Source organism: Miscanthus floridulus, chromosome 8 (genome assembly GCF_019320115.1).
Source record: "Miscanthus floridulus cultivar M001 chromosome 8, ASM1932011v1, whole genome shotgun sequence".
Lineage (NCBI taxonomy): Eukaryota > Viridiplantae > Streptophyta > Magnoliopsida > Poales > Poaceae > Miscanthus > Miscanthus floridulus.
In genome coordinates, this window is record NC_089587.1 from 202,793,581 (window position 1) to 202,812,541 (window position 18,961).

General features: G+C 41.5%; 1 protein-coding gene across 1 annotated transcript; it reads right to left on the bottom strand.

The window, feature by feature from the left end:
* Window positions 1-1,610: 1,610 nt before the first annotated feature.
* Window positions 1,611-9,367, bottom strand: LOC136477948 (DNA topoisomerase 2-like). The gene is given in 23 exon segments (XM_066476227.1): window positions 1,611-2,357; window positions 2,452-2,542; window positions 2,798-2,862; window positions 2,975-3,110; window positions 3,185-3,472; window positions 3,474-3,602; window positions 3,673-3,722; window positions 3,808-3,994; window positions 4,089-4,283; window positions 4,398-4,499; window positions 4,501-4,567; window positions 4,658-4,791; window positions 4,896-5,051; window positions 5,144-5,329; window positions 5,409-5,573; window positions 5,752-5,859; window positions 6,026-6,139; window positions 6,246-6,455; window positions 6,532-6,731; window positions 6,822-7,092; window positions 7,170-7,233; window positions 7,335-7,621; window positions 8,727-9,367. Coding segments are annotated over 23 exon segments (4,344 nt in total). The 5' UTR covers window positions 9,276-9,367; the 3' UTR covers window positions 1,611-1,767.
* Between the last annotated feature and the right edge of the window lie 9,594 nt (window positions 9,368-18,961).

Genomic DNA, 18,961 nt, shown 5'->3' on the forward strand with positions numbered 1-18,961 from the left:
ATAGATACCTATTTGTTTGGGGAAGAAAATTTTCATTGCATAATACAACTATAAATTGTCCTATCTAAAAAGGCCCACGCCATAATGCAAAAGAATTATGCAGGCTAACTCATTTTACTGACCTGGGAACCCCTGTACCAAGGGTGCATGGGTTCAGTACACTCATCAATTCATCATTCAGCAACCGTCTCAGGTTAGCTCCATCCGTTGCCGCTTCCTTTGGTTCCATTGACTAAAACCATGGGAAGGATCGGCAGATACCTATGGATACAGAGTCATGTTTTAACTGATTATATCACTATGTAGATGCAAACATTCAGAGTGGATCATCTAAAGCTATTACTACCATGTGGGTTCAATTGATTTTCCATCTCTCTGCAGATAGTTCAGCAGACCGTCGTCATCCTCCAGGTAAATCGACCGAGTGATAGGCGACAATTTGGTGAACATGTTCTCGGTGTTGCAACCGTCTCCTCATCTCTGGAATGAAGACATAAATATGCAAACAAGGACGGTAAGACTGGATCACAGAGCACAGGATTATCCCATCCCAAAGCTGTTATCCTACCTGATATCTTGGTACCGAAATGGCCTCCAGTGTTGTTAGTTCCTACAAAACGTTGAAGCCATTCCAATGAGTTTATCCCCTAGACTCTCTTCTGCCATGGCGGTATGCAGAGTATTCTGCCACATATAACCACAGAATTGAGAAACCTGTAGCTAACAGACCAAGCGAAATGGTAACAGACCACTGATGGTCTGTAATAATAATATATACAAAAATTGTAAAATTATATATATGCTTGATGCCACACATTTGCTTCCTTTACGAAGTTCCTCTTGAATGTGCAGTCAGGCGACTCAGGCGACTCAGGCGTAAGGCCATCAACCATTGAAGGAGCCGATGATCTCTGCTGGTATTCCGTGGAGAACAGAGCGCAGAGCGTTGGCTCTTTTCTGCCAATCTAGCTATCTACCCCTAGGCAAGGGTGCAGCAACGGAGGAAGAGGAAGAAGCCTCGGGCAGAAGTGGAACAGCGAAAATGGTTCACTTTAGGGAGTGCTGTCTAGGGATTTTCAAATTCATATGCGCACTGTTCTGGACACGTACCAAACATTTCAGGGTTTTAAATTGAAATGTATTGATCTGGGCACGTAACAAAAATTTCAGAAGTAAGAAGAAAACAAATGCTCACCAACGATGGACTGTTTCCTTGTCCTTGGTTACATGTGTAACAGAAGGCGTCCGTATCTCTTCCTGTTCGATCTCCGCGGGACCCAATAGCTTACTGTAAAACAACGCTTATATAAATGGACTCCTTGTAACTCTGCAGACTGTACTCTCAGTTAGGTTACTTATATCACCTCAACTAGAAGAGGCCAGAGGGCGAGGTTGGAAACCTGCAAACGGATCGCTCTCCATTCGCCAACTGCTACCAGCGTACAAAATCTATCATAGCGCCACGCTTCTAGCTCAATGATGTATCAGAACCCCAACCCCACGGACCACAGGCCACAGAGCCCTCTCGTGGACGCCCGTGCCGAGCAGCATCAGAAGTCAGAACTCAGTTCTGGACACTTGTATGCAAAAATAACAGACAGACAAATCAGTTAACCAGGTAATTGTCTTGGGCTCTTGGCAACAACAGTCAACAGAACAACACAATGAACACATACAACGAACAAGAAATGCATCATCAAAGTATAGCATGTGGAACGACACACAAACTAGATACTGTTGCACACAACACACGGATGACAGCTACCTTCACTCGTCTGAGTCACCATCCAAATCAAAGTCAGAATCATCAGTCAACTCCACCACTTCATCCTCAGGATCGCTATCAGTAACATAGACAGGCTTCTTGGTGGCCCTGGCTGTCCTTCTAGGTTGTGCTGCACCAACTGGCTCTGCAGAGCTGCCAGAGGGTGGTGAAGCTTCAGCAGTAGTTTCAGAGCTTGCAGAAGCGGCAGTCGAGCCCCTCTGTAAGATTGAGCCACTCTTCTTGTTGAAGGGAGAGGGCCTCATCTTCCGGACCTTCTTCTCAGGGCTGGTGTTGTTAGCTTCAATGGCCTGGAGCATCTCATCTATTTTCTTCTGCGTTGCCTTGCCCTGAGCCGGTGCCCTTTTCCTGGTGGCAGGAGCCTTCGGCTTCACAGCAGCAGCAGGCTTCTTTCCTCTACCTTTCTTCTGAGCTTGGACCTCTGAGACTTCCTCCAGTGTAAAATCATCATCCTCGTCATCAGATGGTATCATCGCCAAGGATGACGATGCCACCTTCTTTCCTCCACCTCTTTTGCTTGGTCCCTTAGTCGCTAGTTTTTCATTCTGCTCTTCTGTTGTTTCAGTTTCCATAGCTGCAAATTTCCATCAGCTCAATTTTTTTAAACAGAGGACTCTCCTTTTTATCATTCAAATACAACAAGTTGGTTGAATGTGTTTTGGCAGTACCAGAATGATCCGGAGAGGAGTCATTGAAACTTAAAGCAGCAATACGGTCTTTTAGTGAAGGCATGTCAACTTCCTCTTCATCCACAGGAGCCTGTGAGATTTTCACATTTCAGTTGTAAATAAAACCAATTAAAAAGTTATTACACACAAACTAGTTAAATAGATAGTTTTGAGAATCTTATTTTATTAGATTGTTTCTTTTGGTGTTCACGTTTTGGATTCTCAGCTACAGAATCTTCGTCATCAGACCCAGAACCATTTGCCTTAGAAACTATAACTATTTTATCAGCACAGTGCAACTAAAAAGTACTTAGTCAACTCAAGGATTAGCATGTTAGATTATTACCTTCTTGGATGCTTTCTTCCGTTGAGCTCCACGCTTTGGGACCACTGGTTCAGCCGCATCATCATCTGTGACAGGCGATCAGAGTTTCAACATTGGTTCAGAGTTCAAACAGAGCTAATCAATCATTTCCATAGGAATGCCACAGGAAACTTTGTGCAGTGGAGGAATAACAGATACCTTCTGTATCGCTTTTCTCCTTAACTGCAGCCTTTTTACGTTGTTTCTTGGGTCCAGCTTTTGATCCCCCTTTTTTGCCTTCCTTTATTCTCTTTTCCCTTCGCTCCTCCTCTTCTAGATCCATTTGATCAAGCACCTGCATCAAAGTACGCAAGTGAGGTAGCAGAACACAGACGTGTAAACACAACATCAGAAAATGACATTGCTTACATCCAGTTCTTTCTCAAAAGCATCAAGATCTTTCGACCAAAGTGATTTTGGCGATGTGTTTTTCAGTTCCTCAACACCATCCACTAATTTTTGTTTCTCAGCATTGAGCTCCTGTATCTTCTCCAAAGTCAACGTACCGATTGACATTGCGAGGAGATACTCATAGTCACTAGGCTCCGCTCCTTCAGCTTCAGGACTCTCTTCATTTTCCTCCTCTTCTAAAGCACCTACAGCAGCTGGTTCAGCCCTCTTTTTTTTCTTTGGGAAAGGATCAAAATTCTTCTGCCTGGAGCTCCAAGAATAGATCTGCCCTTTTCCTGTTGTTAACTATAATTTCATTATCAACAACACAGCGGATAAACCTAACTTTGTTTTCAAGCTTCTTTAAGTCCAGCTTGATACTTTTCAACATTGCTTCCTGCACAAAAAAAATTGGTTAGTATGGCTTATAGTTAATATTCTGAAAATATCAAAGTCATCAGATGTACCTTTCTCTTAACATAGAATTCAAGCCTTAATTGAAAGAACTCCTCAAGTACTACAGAAATATCACACTTTTAGTAGTGATTAAATGACAAGAAAATGGGGTCTGTAACAACACACAATATGAGACTATCACTTACTTTGCTCAGGAGTGTCGTACTTCCGAATTTTACCATCTGAATCAAACAAGTGCATGTTTGATGTTCCAATTGTTGTTGTCAGCTTAAACTTCTTCACTAGTCCTTCTTCCTTAGCTATATTCATATTTCTCTCACTTAATTGGAGCTCAATGTAAATGTCTTCATTATCACCTTGCGCTGTGACATCCTGTACAATAGTTGCAATTGAGGAAAAGTGTTTATGATATATGATGGTGCAGACATTATGAACACAAGCGAAGGTGTTTTCTATTGTCAACTACCTCTATGAATGATACTTTGTCCTTGTTGTGCTTATCTGCACATATACTTTCAAGAAAATCTTTGTAATCCTGAGTCCAACGGCGGATTGGCAGTTCAGTGATCCTCAGTGTAGTGTTGTTAACAACCTCAATGATTCCAGTGACGGTATACGTGGAACCAGCTACCTTTATATTGACAGTCTTCTCTATAGATCCCTGTAGATTTGGGCATTGAAAGTTTGCTTTAGTACAACCAATAATTCTAGTCTAGAGGAGTATTTACAAAACTATGCCTTGGTGCAACTGCAAAAGCCAACTCATAATACCAACCTTGAATCCTTTGTACCATGGATGCATTGGTACAGTAGACTCTTCATTCAGTAACCGCCTGAGGTTAGCAACAATGTCTCTTGGATTGTAGTTTGGAATATAATGTGCTCCATCCAGTGCCAATTCCTTCACTTCCATTGACCAAGACCATCGGAAGAATTGGCATATACCTAAGAAAAATAGGGCTTGTCATTAGCTACACTATGAATAGATGATTGTGATAAGGACAGATGATGTAAATATGCAATCGCTAACATTACCAGGTGGGTTCAATTGACTGCCCATCCTCATTCAGATAATTAAGTAGAATATCATCATCCTTCGGGAAAATTGAACGTGTGATATGAGACAGCTTGGTGAAAATGTACCTAGGACTCGCAGCATCCTTGCCTCCCTGAAATGATATATAAACATTTAAAACACACATGACAATAATTGTGGCAGTGTTATGTCATAACAAGCACCTCACAAGTACAAGCTTTTGCCCTGTTATCCCACCTGAGCTCTGGTGCCAAACTGACCACCAGGGTACATAAGGTTGATGTTATTGCTGCCAACAAAATTCTGAGCCATTCCAATAATTGTACTTGCTAAACTCTGCTCGCCATGGTGGTATGCTGAGTGTTCTGACACATAACCAGAGAACTGAGCCACCTGTGGTCAACAGAAGAAACAACAAAATAAATAAATAAATAAATAAACCCCAGATAATCTGTAATGCAAGGAAAGGTAAACAAAAGACGCACCTTAGCTTCCTTAACAAAATTCCTCTTGAATGAGCAAAACAGAATCTTCCTCTGACCTGGTTTAAGGCCATCAATCATTGAAGGTATTGATCGCTGCAGGTCCGCCATTGAGAAGAGTATCAGCTCTTTGTTGATGAAATCACTATACTTGACTTTTTTCTCTTGTTGGTCAATATACGTTCCAGGCTGAAAATCAGTTTGCAGATTTAGTGTTGATCCAGCATAAACAAACCATGCCGAACTGGGGAAAGATGCAAGAGCTAACCTGAAAATTTGTAAGCCACTGTTTCCTATCAGCAATCCGTTTCTTGCTGAATGCTAACTCAATATGATTGCCATCTTGGTCATCTTCCCAGACAAAATCCTTTTTGTGATCAGTAATAGCTTCAAAGTACTCCCGGCCTTCTTGGGCTGTGCTTGTTCCCAACCCCTGTACCAAAATGATCCCTTTAAATGATTAACATAAATGACTAACAACATAAGAATGCTGCCATCCTCAGCAAATACCAACAGAATTGACAGGAGCAAGCAAAGGAAAATCACAAAAGCAAACACAAGCAACAAATCAGTGAAACAAAAACCAAAGGAACTAGAAGGGACAACCAGACCTTGTAGTATTTTATAGTCCATGAACTTGCACTTGCTCCTAAATTCGTTCTCCATTCTTCATACTCTGGCATTGTGTAAAATGATTTCGTAGTTTTACCTCTGGTTGCCTGGACAAGTGGGTTCAAGTATTATAATGGCAGTCAAACAGATATTTTACAAAAATTACACATCTGGCAGGAAAAAATCCCTCTGGTGCAAACTAGTATGGGATCAAGAATAAAATGTGAAAATACATAAAAATATGTGCATAGATAAAACCCAACTGTTATCTACCTTGATAATTGGAGTGACGAACTCAACCAAGAAAGATTCAACTTTAAGAAGAGACGGCCAAAATGAGTGAATGAAGTTGATCAACAACCCTTTGATATGGGAACCATCATGATCCTAAATTTTGGTTGTCAAAGCATGAGCAAACAAAACTTGATCTGTCATTATCATGATCCTAAATTTTGATTAGTTGATATAAAATTGGAGATGTTGTATGCCAAACCTGATCTGTCATTATCATGAGATGGCCATATCTCAAACCTTTGGTACTTTCATACTGCTTTCCATGCTGCAAACCTAGGATTTGCTTTATGTGCTGAATTTCAGCGTTGTCCATTATCTGCTTGTGGTTTGCCTCTCTGACATTCAACAGTTTTCCCCTGAGAGGAAATACACCATAGTAATCTCTCCCTACGACAGCTATGCCAGACATCTGCAGGGGCGGATCTCAGCATTTCAGCTCCATAGTTAAAGTACACAAAGTTATATAGAAAGTATGCATTACTCACAGCAAGAGCTTTTGCAGAGTCGCCTTCAGTCAGGATCAAGGTGCACTTCTCAGAGTCCTTCCCACCAGCTTCATTTGCATCCTCAAGCTTAGGGATGCCAGAAATTCTTGACTTCTTGCTTCCATCAGTCTTCTTTAATTCTTTGTTAAGTTTGAAATCAGCCCAAGATAGGACATTCTCTATTATACTGGATGTCTCGACTGCAATCATACAAATTACAAAGAGAGCATTAGCATTAGTTGAGCAGTAAAAAACTGATGTAAGCAACTATAGTGTTCTGTATCACATACCTTTCTTGAGGAAAGCACTAGAAAGCTCAAACTTTGACCCAAAGCTTCCCTGACGAGTGGTCAAGGTCTCCTTGGTCTGTGAATCAAAGGCCGGATTGTCAATGAGCACATTAACAAAGACCCACAAATGGCTCTTCACGTTGTGCAGCTTCATGTTTGCATTCTTGTTTTTCTTATTCACAATGGCCATCACATGGTTGGCAATTTGGTTGGTGATATAATCAACATGAGTTCCGCCCCTTATGGTTGCAATTCTGTTGACAAAGCTGACCTGCAATAGCATAGCAGATTTTAGGATGCAATTGTAACCACAACTCAAGAAGCTGCTCTCACATAACCCAATATTACCTGCTGAAACTGCCCTTCACTTTGACTAACACACACTTCCCACCGATCATTTTTCTCATAAATCCTGAAATAATAAACCCATTGTGAATGATCAGATATAACCCACAAATTTTTTTGTTTATCGACATCACCAAAAGTTTATGTTAGAAGAAAATTAATACAAACATTTTATCAGGTCTGTCGCAGTTAGCACTCTTCATATACAGGTCGACATAGTCACAGAAGCTCTTTATGGGCACCCTCTGGCCATCCAACTCAACCTTCACTGTTTTGCCGAGAGTGCCTGCCATATCAACCACTCTCTTCCTCATGAGAGCTACAACATCATCTTCCAGATGGGTCATGTTGAACTTGGCAAGATCAGGCTTGAAGGTGACCCTGGTCCAGTTCTCACCCTGCTTGCACTTGGTAATCTGAGGCTCTGACTTCTTCCCCATGTTCTCAGAGAAAACCTGCATTTGAATTCAAAAAGAAACTTCACACTCTGTATCTTGAGATTTAGAATGGCTATCCCGTAACATGTGGAGAATGAATTAATTCATATTGACCATGCCATCTGGACCCTAAAAATCGGCTTTAAACTAGTGACAAATTGAGCCATGCTGATACTAAACCTTACTAACCAATCCCACAACAATTTAAGATGAAAATTCGTAACAACTTTAGCATGTATCACAAAAACAACTAGAGATCAGTATTAAATTGAAAAGGTATCTGAAGTATCCATAGGACAAAATCTATGAACCGATTCGCTATCAGTTGCCGCCGATGTCGCGATGGCCCCCCCCTAAGGCAGATGCTTTGCTGCTAAGGGCGTGATGGTCAGGTTGTAGTTCTGGCGGATGCTTTGCTGTCGTGCTTCTCTAGCGGATACTTTGCCGCTATCAGCTTGGGCGGATGCTTTGCCGCAGATGTCGTGATGGCCCCCCCTAAGGTAGATGCTTTGCTGCTAAGGGCGTGATGGCCAGGTTGCAGTTCGGGCGGATGATTCGCCGCCATGGTCTCTCTCATCGCCTCTGCGGTTTCACTACACTACTAGCTATCATTGTGTTGTCTTCATGTATTAGGCTCGGTCGGTTGGGGTTTTGAGGTGGTGGGTCCTCCCTCGTGTTTTTCTTGCTGTTTGTTTGTTTCTGTGGGATTTCGTTAGTAATCCAAGGATTACTTGCGTGTCCTATATATCGTCTTTGTAACATTTGGTTACCTCCTCCTCTTAATGAAAAACGGGGTGAATGGCCCGATCGAGAAAAAAAAAACAAAAGAGAAGATATACTGAACTGCTGAAAATTTGTGCACGCCTAGTAGAATTATTAAATTTCAACCTACACTCGAATGCTTTATCCACCAGATTTTAAACTGACAACAGAAGGCACTTAGTTCTAATAATCATATGGCTAGCCAACAGAACTATGGAATCCGAAGCAAAATTTCTAGTAGCTAATTTGTTTTGACAGATCTACCCCCCATTTCAAAACACATCAGCACCGGAAATATGGCAACCCAAAAGGGCAAAACGCCCTTATGAAGAGCGCTCAAGAGACAGCCAAAACATGTCACCTGCTTGTACTTCTTCTGGCGACGCCCATCAGCGGTCTCGATGACGAACTCCGTGGAGAAGATGTTAGTGAGTTTGGCGCCGTATCCGTTCCTCCCGCCGGTGGTCTTCTTCTCGTTGTCGTTGTAGTTGCTACTGGTGAGGAGGTGGCCGAAAATCATCTCTGGCACGTAGACGCCCTCCTCCTGGTGGATCTCGACGGGGATCCCGTCGCCGTTGTTGTATACGGAGATGCAGCAGCCATCGACGTCGATCTCGACGCGGAGCGCGTCCATCTTGGGATCCCGCTGCTTGTTGTCGGCGGCGTTGACGAGGATCTCGTCGAAGATCTTGTAGAGTCCCGGGACGTAGGTGACCGAACGGTTCACCATGGCACCGTCCTCGTAGACCCATAGCGGCTGGGTGTGCTTCTCCACCGAGCCGATGTAGGTGTCAGGGCGCAGCAGGATGTGCTCCAGCTGCGTCTTCTTCTGGTACATCTCCTCGATGGTCTTGCCCCCGCCGCCGGCGGCGGCGTTGTGGCCGGAGCTGGAGTTGAGGGGGCCCGCCATGGCGGCTACGCGCTGCACACGGAGGTCGTGTGCCTGCGCTAGGGTTTTCAGGTGGGGTGTGCGGAGGTGGGGATTGGGGATCTGGGGGGAGAAAGGAATGGGTTTTGGGGGGGGCGGGGGGGGGGGGGGGGGGGGGGGAGGGGTTATCGAAGCCCAAGGGGTGCGATGCGGGCAACGGGGCTGGGATTCGAAATTTGAATTTGGGGTGCGGGAGTCACGCGGCGGACTGAGGAACGGACGGTGGGATCGCGGCTGAGGGATCGTGCGGCGGAATTGAACTGCGGGGTATCCAGAGGCTTCTGTCCGACCCTGACGCTCCAGCGAAAGCGAGCAGTGGACAGAGAATTTTTTTACTACACTGTCGCACCTTGAGCGTTTGGATTGCCCAAGAATGTATTTCCTCATTAAGGTCCCGTTTAGTTGCCAAAAAATTTTATATAGTAACTATCACATCGAATCTTGCGGCACATGCATGGAGTACTAAATGTAGACGAAAAAAAACTAATTACACAGTTGGTCGAGAAATCGCGAGACAAAACTTTTGAACTAATTAGTCCATAATTAGACACTAATTACCAAATACAAACGAAATGCTACAGTGAGCCAAAATCCAAAATTTTTTTGGATCTAAACGCACCCTAAGTGGGTGTTGATTCCTTTCTAAATTTTAGTCGTTGTCCTATAAGATGTTTAGATATATGTATGAAGTATTAAATATAGACTAATTACGAAACTAATTGCACAACTTACGACTAATTTGCGGAACGAATCTTTTAAACCTAATTAATCTATGATTTGACAATGTGTGCTACAGTAAACATGTGCTGATGATGGATTAATTAGGCTTAAAAAATGTCTCGTGGAGTACTGACGGATTATGTAATTTATTTTTTTTATTAGTATCCGAACACCTCATGTAACACCCTCGTTTTACATCTTCAAAAATTTAGTCACCGGGATCCCAACACTCTAAAAAACGAACGTAATTGTTTATCAAAAAAAATAATTAATTCTAAGTTCAGATCTTATCCTGGAAATAATATACAGCATGTTCGTTTGGGGCCATGACTTATCGTAAACGACCATTAAATTTCTAGCCGGAACAGTATTTTTCTCTCACACAAACCAGCTAGTAGTACTTCTTCACGAACCAACAACGATATAAACCAGCCAACCGAACATGCAGATAATCATGAGTTTGAAACCCGTTTTTTTATGGGACCCACCTTTAAAAAAAGCAGTGCATGCATACAAAGAAAAAGACCTGCTGCACCCTATCCTTCCATCTGTGATGCTCATCCACGGTGTAGAGGTGGGTGCCGAGCTCCATGTGGCACAAAATATTCTGAACTTCCGTCGAATTCTCTAGACATATCTGGCGTGTTTATTGATGGATTTCTGGACTGATTTAGACTGGTTGTGCTGTTTTTTATGAGAGAAAAACATTGTTAGCTGGTTGAATAAGCCTGGCTGAAACCAACAAGCGAACAGAGTGATCAATTGCTTTTGAGTTTCTGTGTGTGGAATGAGGATACAAGAAGGGCGTTTGCATAATTTTACACCTACACTAATTTAACTTTGACCAGTTATATATAAAAATATTAATATTTATAATACATAATTAGTATCATTAGATCAATCATGAAATATATTTTCACGATAAATTTATTTAGTAACATAAATGTTGGTAATCTTTTTTATAAAGCTAGTCAAACTTAAAAAAATTTGATGAGCACTTGCCCTTTCATTCACATGTGGTATTTTGAGGCTTAGACGGCGAAAGATTCAATCAAAATGAAATCTTTCTTTTGGGTAAAAAGGAATATTTTAAAGTTATTTCTAATGATAAAAGGAGAGCTGAAATGGTAAGAAATTATGTATGTTAATTAGATTCCTAGGAAGATTGTCAATCTTTTGGCTTTTTAATTGTTAGGGTTCTTGTGTGTACTAATCACTTCATGTGTACAAGGCAATAAGATGTAATGGCTTTGGAAAAATTGTTACAGGTGATTGGTTGTATTAATTTTAATGCCATGTAGTATACAAATTTTCTTAGTGATCCCAACATTTTTCAAGGGCGTGTTTAGTTTGTCTCCTAAGCGTGACCCAGCTCGCTAGGGCACACCGCACCTAGCATTAGCCAATGGCATGTTTGGTACAGTTTATCTGGGAAGCATTTCCTAGATAAGCTGCACAAATAGAGTAAAAACGACGGTCAAAATAAGCTGATATGATCCCGTTTCTGTTTTTTATTACAAATGGAAGCTGTGGAAATAAGCATGGCCAGAATAAGCTACTGAAAAGTGTAACGTTTGGCTGTTGATTTTAGCTTATTTTAGCCATAAACAGCTTATAAGTTGTACCTAATGTTTGCTTGATGACCTGACTTACTGTGAGCCTACTTTGCTTATGCGGATCTAATTGATTTAACGCTGCTACTCGCCAAAACTCTAGCGCTGGTTTTGCTCGCCAGACTTTTCGCTCGACAACAATTGAGTTTGCCGCAACCTGTGGTCACAAGCCAAACAGAGTCAAGTCGTACACAAGATACCTCGCAGCAACGCGTGGAAAGTTTGTCTAGTCTAGTTTTTCATAAAAGCCAAGCAACCTAATAGCGGGTCTAGTCTCCACTTGTTTCAGCTCGTTTTAGTTTATTTTCTCTCACAGAATACTATTGAACCAGCTGAAACCAGTCAAAATAAAAGTCGAAACGTGACCGGCTGAACACCCTTGGCCTAGAGTAGATATTTTAGGTGTCTGCTAGTTAAATTAAGAACAATCACAATACAAGTAAGGAAAAATAGAATAGTTTATGTACTTCTTGCAGAGTAGGCATGTATATTAACCTTGTTTTGCTCAACAATCATGTTTTCGTGGAGAACGTATTTGGTCATAAATTAGGTAATGTCTATCGTCATATCTAGCTTTCATGTTCCCTGCTTCTGCAGAATTAAAATCCAACGGAAATATGTGTATACGGGTATAGCCAGCTACATTGGCTCTGTTCGGCTTGCTGAATTGTGACTGAAATTGGCTGAAAATACTGTTTCTGGCTAAATTCTTGTGAGAGAAAAATACTATTCTAATTGAAAAAACAAGCTAAGGGTAAACCAAACGGGCCATTAATAATTAATGAGAACAGCACTTACATGACCAAGGTCGTGCGTGATGAGACGATCGTTGGGTTTATCTATCAGTCTGTCATAGGAGTGCGAGTTGGCGGATGGAGCAATTTGGTAAAGAATCCATCGTAGGCTGTTTTAGTTCGCGATATTTGGAAATTTTGCTACTGTAGCACTTTTATTTTTATTTAGTAATTAGTGTTTAATCATGGACTAATTAGCCTCAAAACGTTCGTCTCGCGATTTTTAGCTAAACTATGTAATTAGTTTTTTTTCTACATTTAATGATCCATGCACGTATCGTAAGATTCGATGCGATAGCTACTGTAGCACTTTTTGAAATTTTCTGAAACTAAACACAGCCGTAGTTGCCTTTTATCGGTTTGTGTTTTTGCTGTTTGATGGCGTTGCTCTCTCACCTGGACGCTTTCACGTCAGGGCTGTGAGGTAACTAAAGATGGCAACGGGTCAGGTTTGGGTCGGGTCGATAGTCCGTGGACCCGCACCCGAGACCCGACACACTACCCGAACTCGACCCGAAACCTGTGACGGGTGAAGATCTGCCCCCGGCCCCAAACCCGGCGGGTCCCCGAAACTCGACGGGTTCCTCGAAACCCGCGAACTTTACAACAATTGTACCGCATATGAAGTACTGAACGTCTGAAATGAAGATAACAAGCACCCATGGTCAAGCACATGCACAATTACGTCTGAATTGGAGATAATTAACATGCACTCAAGGTCATTTCGTTGTCCATGAACAATTAAAAATTTAAAACAATCCAAGGCCAATGGCCCAAGGCAAGTGCACGTGCATGAGCATACTGCAGTGCCAGACTACCAGTAGAGAACTAGAGTTTCTTGAAATGTAAAAACGAGAATAGGACTATTAATATACTATTATATAAATAAGAATTTTCAGAAGGCCTTCATCTTCATTTCATGCCATCATCGTCAATCATCATCATTCATCAATAACCGTGGAAGCTGGTACATCCTGCAAAGTAAAGATACAGAGAATAGATCAATATATATACTATATATTATATAGAACTAAATCATCAATTCATCACAACTGGAATATGGAAAAATAATAGGAATACCATTTCTTCCTCTTCTTCATCAAGACAAGTCATCAAAGCACTAACAAAACAAGACTGAGACCCTGCAGTACCAAAGTGTTTATAAATTAGATATTAGTACTTACAAGAAATAAACATGTTCACTTGCAATTATGCAATAGATCACAGATCATTTACCTATCATGTCGGCACGAGACCAAGCTTGCATACACATAAGTGCTTCTACCATTGATGGTGCAAACCTACTGCGATGTGGACTGATTATTCTCCCACTAGTACTGAAGACTGATTCAGATGCCACTGTTGTCACTGGAATAGCAAGGACATCACGTGCAATTTTTCGCAAAGTAGGATATTTGAGTCCAGCATGTTGCCACCACATTATGATATCCAGCTCTTGTGTCCTAGGAAGCAATGGCTCCTCCAAGTACAAATCCAACTATGTGCGTACATAAGTGGAGGTCACTGTTGGTTGCTTTGATATGTAATCATCAAAAGCGTCAATCCAATCTTCACCATACATGGTTTGAGTACTTCTTAGCCTAGTTTGAGTACCATCGGTTGTGGCAACATCCTCCATTGGATCTTGGTATTCCAATACCAAATTGCATAGCATATCCTTCACTTTCTGAACAGCATCCTTTGCTGTACTTTCATTGCCATGTATTTTATTAAAAAGAGCACTCAACAGCTGTAATTTGTACCTGGGATCTAGGACAGCCGCAGCAACCATTAAACCATGGACATCTGACCAATATTTGTTGAACTTTGCTTTCATTCTAGTAGACATTTCTTCTACCTTGGGTATACCACTATTTGTCCACTTCCTAATAGTCAAATAAATGTTTGTGATCTTAGGAAAGAAAAGGTTGGCTGTGACATATTTAGTGCCTGATAGTAACTCTGTTACATCATAAAACATCTTTAATCTATCACAAACATCCCTAGCAAACTTCCAATCTTCTGCTTTTGGAACACATGGAGCTTTGGAAGCCAAGCGTTCAAAAACATCTTGATACAAAAGTGCATTGCTAAGCATAGTATATGTGGAATTCCATCTAGTTTTGCAATCAAGAGCTATTCTTTTTTCATATTTGCCTTTCATTTGCACTGCCATTTTCTTAAATTTTTCATGTCTTTTAGGAGTGGCTGACCAAAATACAACACTGTCACGTATACTGTCAATCCCCTTCTCCATGACACTCATTCCATCTTTCATAATTAAATTTAATATGTGGGCAGCACAACGCATATGAACTAATTGACCATTCAACATACAAGAAGAGAGTGGCAACTTGCCTTGCATGATAGCCATGTTCTTTGCAAGATCATCATTAGTAGTTCCAATCATTTGCTTGACAAGGTTGTCATTGACGCTGCAATTATCAAGAGTAATGGTGGACAAATTTCTCTCAATGTGCCAATCTAGCAGGACTTCATGAAGAACATCAGTGATGACTTCTGCTGTATGTGGGGCTGGAACATAAATGAACCTACAAAAAAAATACAACATAATGAGGAACACATGAAAAACAAGGCAGCCATTTATGAACACAAACTTGATTAATACAATATTACCTAATAAGGAAGCTTTTCAACTTCCAGTCATCATCAAGAAAATGTGCTGTCACAGCCATGTAGCCCTTTTCTGATGGTTTGTAGTCCACAGATCAGTAGTAACAGCAACACGGGAACTCAATTTTCTGAAGTACTTCACCATATTCTCTTTCTGTAATTCATACATTGTGAAAATGTCCTTCCTGATTGTGTTTCTAGACACTACTTTGAACAGTGGTTGTAACGCATCACAAAACTTTTTAAATCCAACATGGTCAACCATAGAAAGAGGGTACTCATGGACAATAATCATAAGGGCAAGTTCCTTCCTAGCAACATCTTGATCAAAGACATATTTTTCAATAGTGATAGTCCCATCTTGCTGGTTTGGAGTTAACTTAAGAGTGGACTGTTGTAGACCTTTTCTACAAGATCTATCGTCACAAATTTGAAGATGTTTTTTCAAACTGTTTGTACCATTTCTTGTCTCTCCTGATAACAATTTCTTGCACCATTGGCATTTAGCTTTCCAAACCCCATTTACCTCAATCCTATCAAACTCTAACCAAACTTCAGATTTTAGCTTTCTCTTACTACCAACACGAACATCATCATCTATTTGTATCACATCTTCAGTACCTGCTGGTCCACCTGGACCTGCTACTGTAGTCGAATCAGATGGAGGTGTAGTTTAGTCACCTGTTCCTATCAAGGCAGTCGCACATGCACGGGTAACAGCACCAGATCCACTGGTACCTTGCGTAGCCATTGCCCCTTCCTGGAAGAAAATACATCATTAATTCATTATCGACTATTGATAAATGACGAACAGATACATAGACCAGTGGCAGTCAAATCGTCTCTCTCACCGTGGATCCATGACCCTGTGCGGCATGGTACGACATGAACGGATGGACGGTGGAGCAGAGACAGCTTGGCGCGTCTGGCGTCTGACGTTCGACGGAGTCATGGACAGTGGCTGCGGCGCTGCCGAGATAAAACCCTAAACCTACGAGAGTGCACAGAGAGCGGCGGAATGTGAAGGGCCGAGATGAGACGACAATCGACGACTCGACTACTGGAGGCGAGACTAGGAGTTGAGGAGATTCACTTGTATATATACGTCAACATGTAAATGGGCCACCACTTGATGGGCTTTTTTAATCTTGATTCCTCACGCACACTTTCGGGTCCCCGATGGGTACCCGCGGGGGAGACCTCAAACCCGCACCCGCCTCGCCCCGCCCCATTTTGGGTACCCGAACCCGCAAACCCACAGGGCAAAAACTGCACCCACACCCACCCCCACTGGGTCTGAAACCCACGGGTTTCGGGTCCAAGCCCGACTCACTGCCATCTTTAGAGGTAACCCCGTGACAGGTTATTGGTCATCAAATACCGACAGACGCACAGCGGTGGGCACTGTTCCGGGCTGGTGGCCAGCTGTGTCTGCCTCTTGATGGCTGGGCGAGGTTGTGGCCGACTGGATATGGCTGCGAAAAGTTTTCCGTGGGTCCATTTTTTCGTATTTTAGGACCACGACTAGGATTCAGGTGCAGACATGATCTCCCGTGAAAAAAATCCATGCGCCGCCACAAAAGTTTTTCGTGGGTCCAATTTTTTTGTATTTTAGGAGTTATTTTTTGAAAACTGTTCGGTCTGTTTGGATCCTTGAATTAAATTCATTTCAATAATTATAATTTAGGTACAAATTAATTAAGCTAATATAGTTGTATATGTAATATATTTATATATTATTGTTAGACATATAAGGGAGATACTTCTATGTTGCATTTCTACTATAGAAAAAATGAGTTAAAGACCATGCTATAAGTAGGAAAGTAGAAACATAGCATAATGATATATAGAATAAAATTTCATCTCCCACCATATGAATTTGAGATAGTCTCATATGTGAACTTGGAAAAGCTGTGGAACGTCAAATTTCAAACCAAATAACATAATTTATTGAGTAGATTCCAATTCTTCCAAAATGAAAGAATACAAACGGCCATAGAGAAAATCCTTATTTGTTGTTCCTAGTTATTTTTGGCTGGCTTGGAAACACTGAGATTTTGGGAACTTTTTTGCCATCCAATCTTAGAGCAATTGAAAATGTGAGTGCACCAATATTGATGAGCAACATGTTCGCTTGCTCGTATACGATCGTGGATTATAAGCTGGAATAATATTTTTCTCTCACACCAAACCAGCCAGCAGTAAATAATCCATGATCGTTTATGGCCTGCCGAACAGGCCGGAGGACATCACTTCTTCATCACATACAAGCAAAGGAGAGGAGAACCAGTATGGGCGTCCAATTCATCTTTCTTACGGTGGAGGCCCAGTCCAACGGAAGTTGGAGCCCATCTCGGGTTCCAGAACTAGTCTGCCTTAAACTGGTCACCCAGGACGTATTTGGACTCCGTTTTCGATGATCTATATATGGTTGGAAAGCTAATTTGATAAGAAAGTCAGTCCAAGTGGTCTCACGTCAAAATACCTTCGGAATCAATGGGAACTATCTAAATAAGTCAGCGTCTATAATCTATCAGGGTGCTACAACACCGTTTTTTGGTTCGTTGGACCGTGTATCGTGTTTGAATCCATTAGAGGGCGCGTCCGAGGGGGTGACGCTCAAGACTCTATAAATAGCAGTCGTCGATCTCCTTAGTGTTTGGGTTTTGTTTAGTTCTTGATTTTCTCGTGAAACAGACATCGTTTTGCTGCAACTGTGCCGCCAAGGCTACTTGCTGTGAACTAGGGCACCAGTTCTTAATCTTGTTCGCTTGTGGCGATTAGTCATTTTGAATAAAAACTTGAACTTCTTCTTCTTATCATAAGCCTCATATTTATTTGTAATTTCAAATTACGTTCATCACATTCTTGCTTGTGTTCTCGATTCGCTTGCAGAAAAGCCTTCTCGGCAAGGTTAATCGTGTTCGCGTGGTTGATAACCAACGAAGCTGTGGTGTAACGGTTGCGGGGGTCCAAATCAGTCTTGGTTCGAAGCCTAGATCGTAAACGTCGAGTCTCCACCAATCGACGCTATTATATCTTTCAGAAGATCGGGCCTAGTCTACATTAAGTGGTATCAGAGACCTTATTGCCTGTTAGGTATAACTTTGTTTTTTTCTTTAGATTGTTACTGTTTTTGCATTACCTATAGTCCACAAAAAGTCAAAAAATATACACCGCTATATATTCCCTGTCCTATAGTCACGTTGTGCCATGCAATTTCGTCTCTGTGTCGCGTGGTTGAGTGTTTGCCCTAGGTCAAGCTCTGGTTGCTGGTTTTAGATCTATTTTGAGTCCAGTTTATATTTTTTCCTTTGTTTTTCATCATAATCCGTGAACACCTTCAAGTCTTGCTGTGTTTTTTTTGTATCTATCAAATCCTAGTCCACGCTATCTAATTTGTTATACTTGTCTTCACTGTTTTCATCAAATCCTTTCAGCCATGACCAATTTTGCGCGCATTGTTCCCGTTTTGTCCTCTAATTCGGAGTTAGTTCATAAAATCGGTCTAGTTTTTGCCTACGAACTCGGATTTTGACGTTCCATATATCAAAATCGATCAGAAAAAAAAATTCAGATCCGTCCATCCTCGAACTATCGGGGTCAGAGATTTTTATTTTGGTCAAAAACTGGTCACGAGATTCTCTTTTCGTGGTTACAAGCTCTTTGTCGATTTTGAGCATGTCTTCTAAAATTTCCACAGGTCACGTCTTTCACTTATTTAAGCTCATATTTTTTGTGGTTACTTCTTTTGTGCTCCTAAGTGAAGAAAAAATATCAAAAAAATAAAAAGATAAAGTCAAAGAATCCCAAAAAACAACGATAGTCCAAAAATAGAGAAAAAGAGAGGGGCAAAAGTGAAACAATATCTAGAGGAGCACATAGAGGGCGTCGTTTGAGCTATATT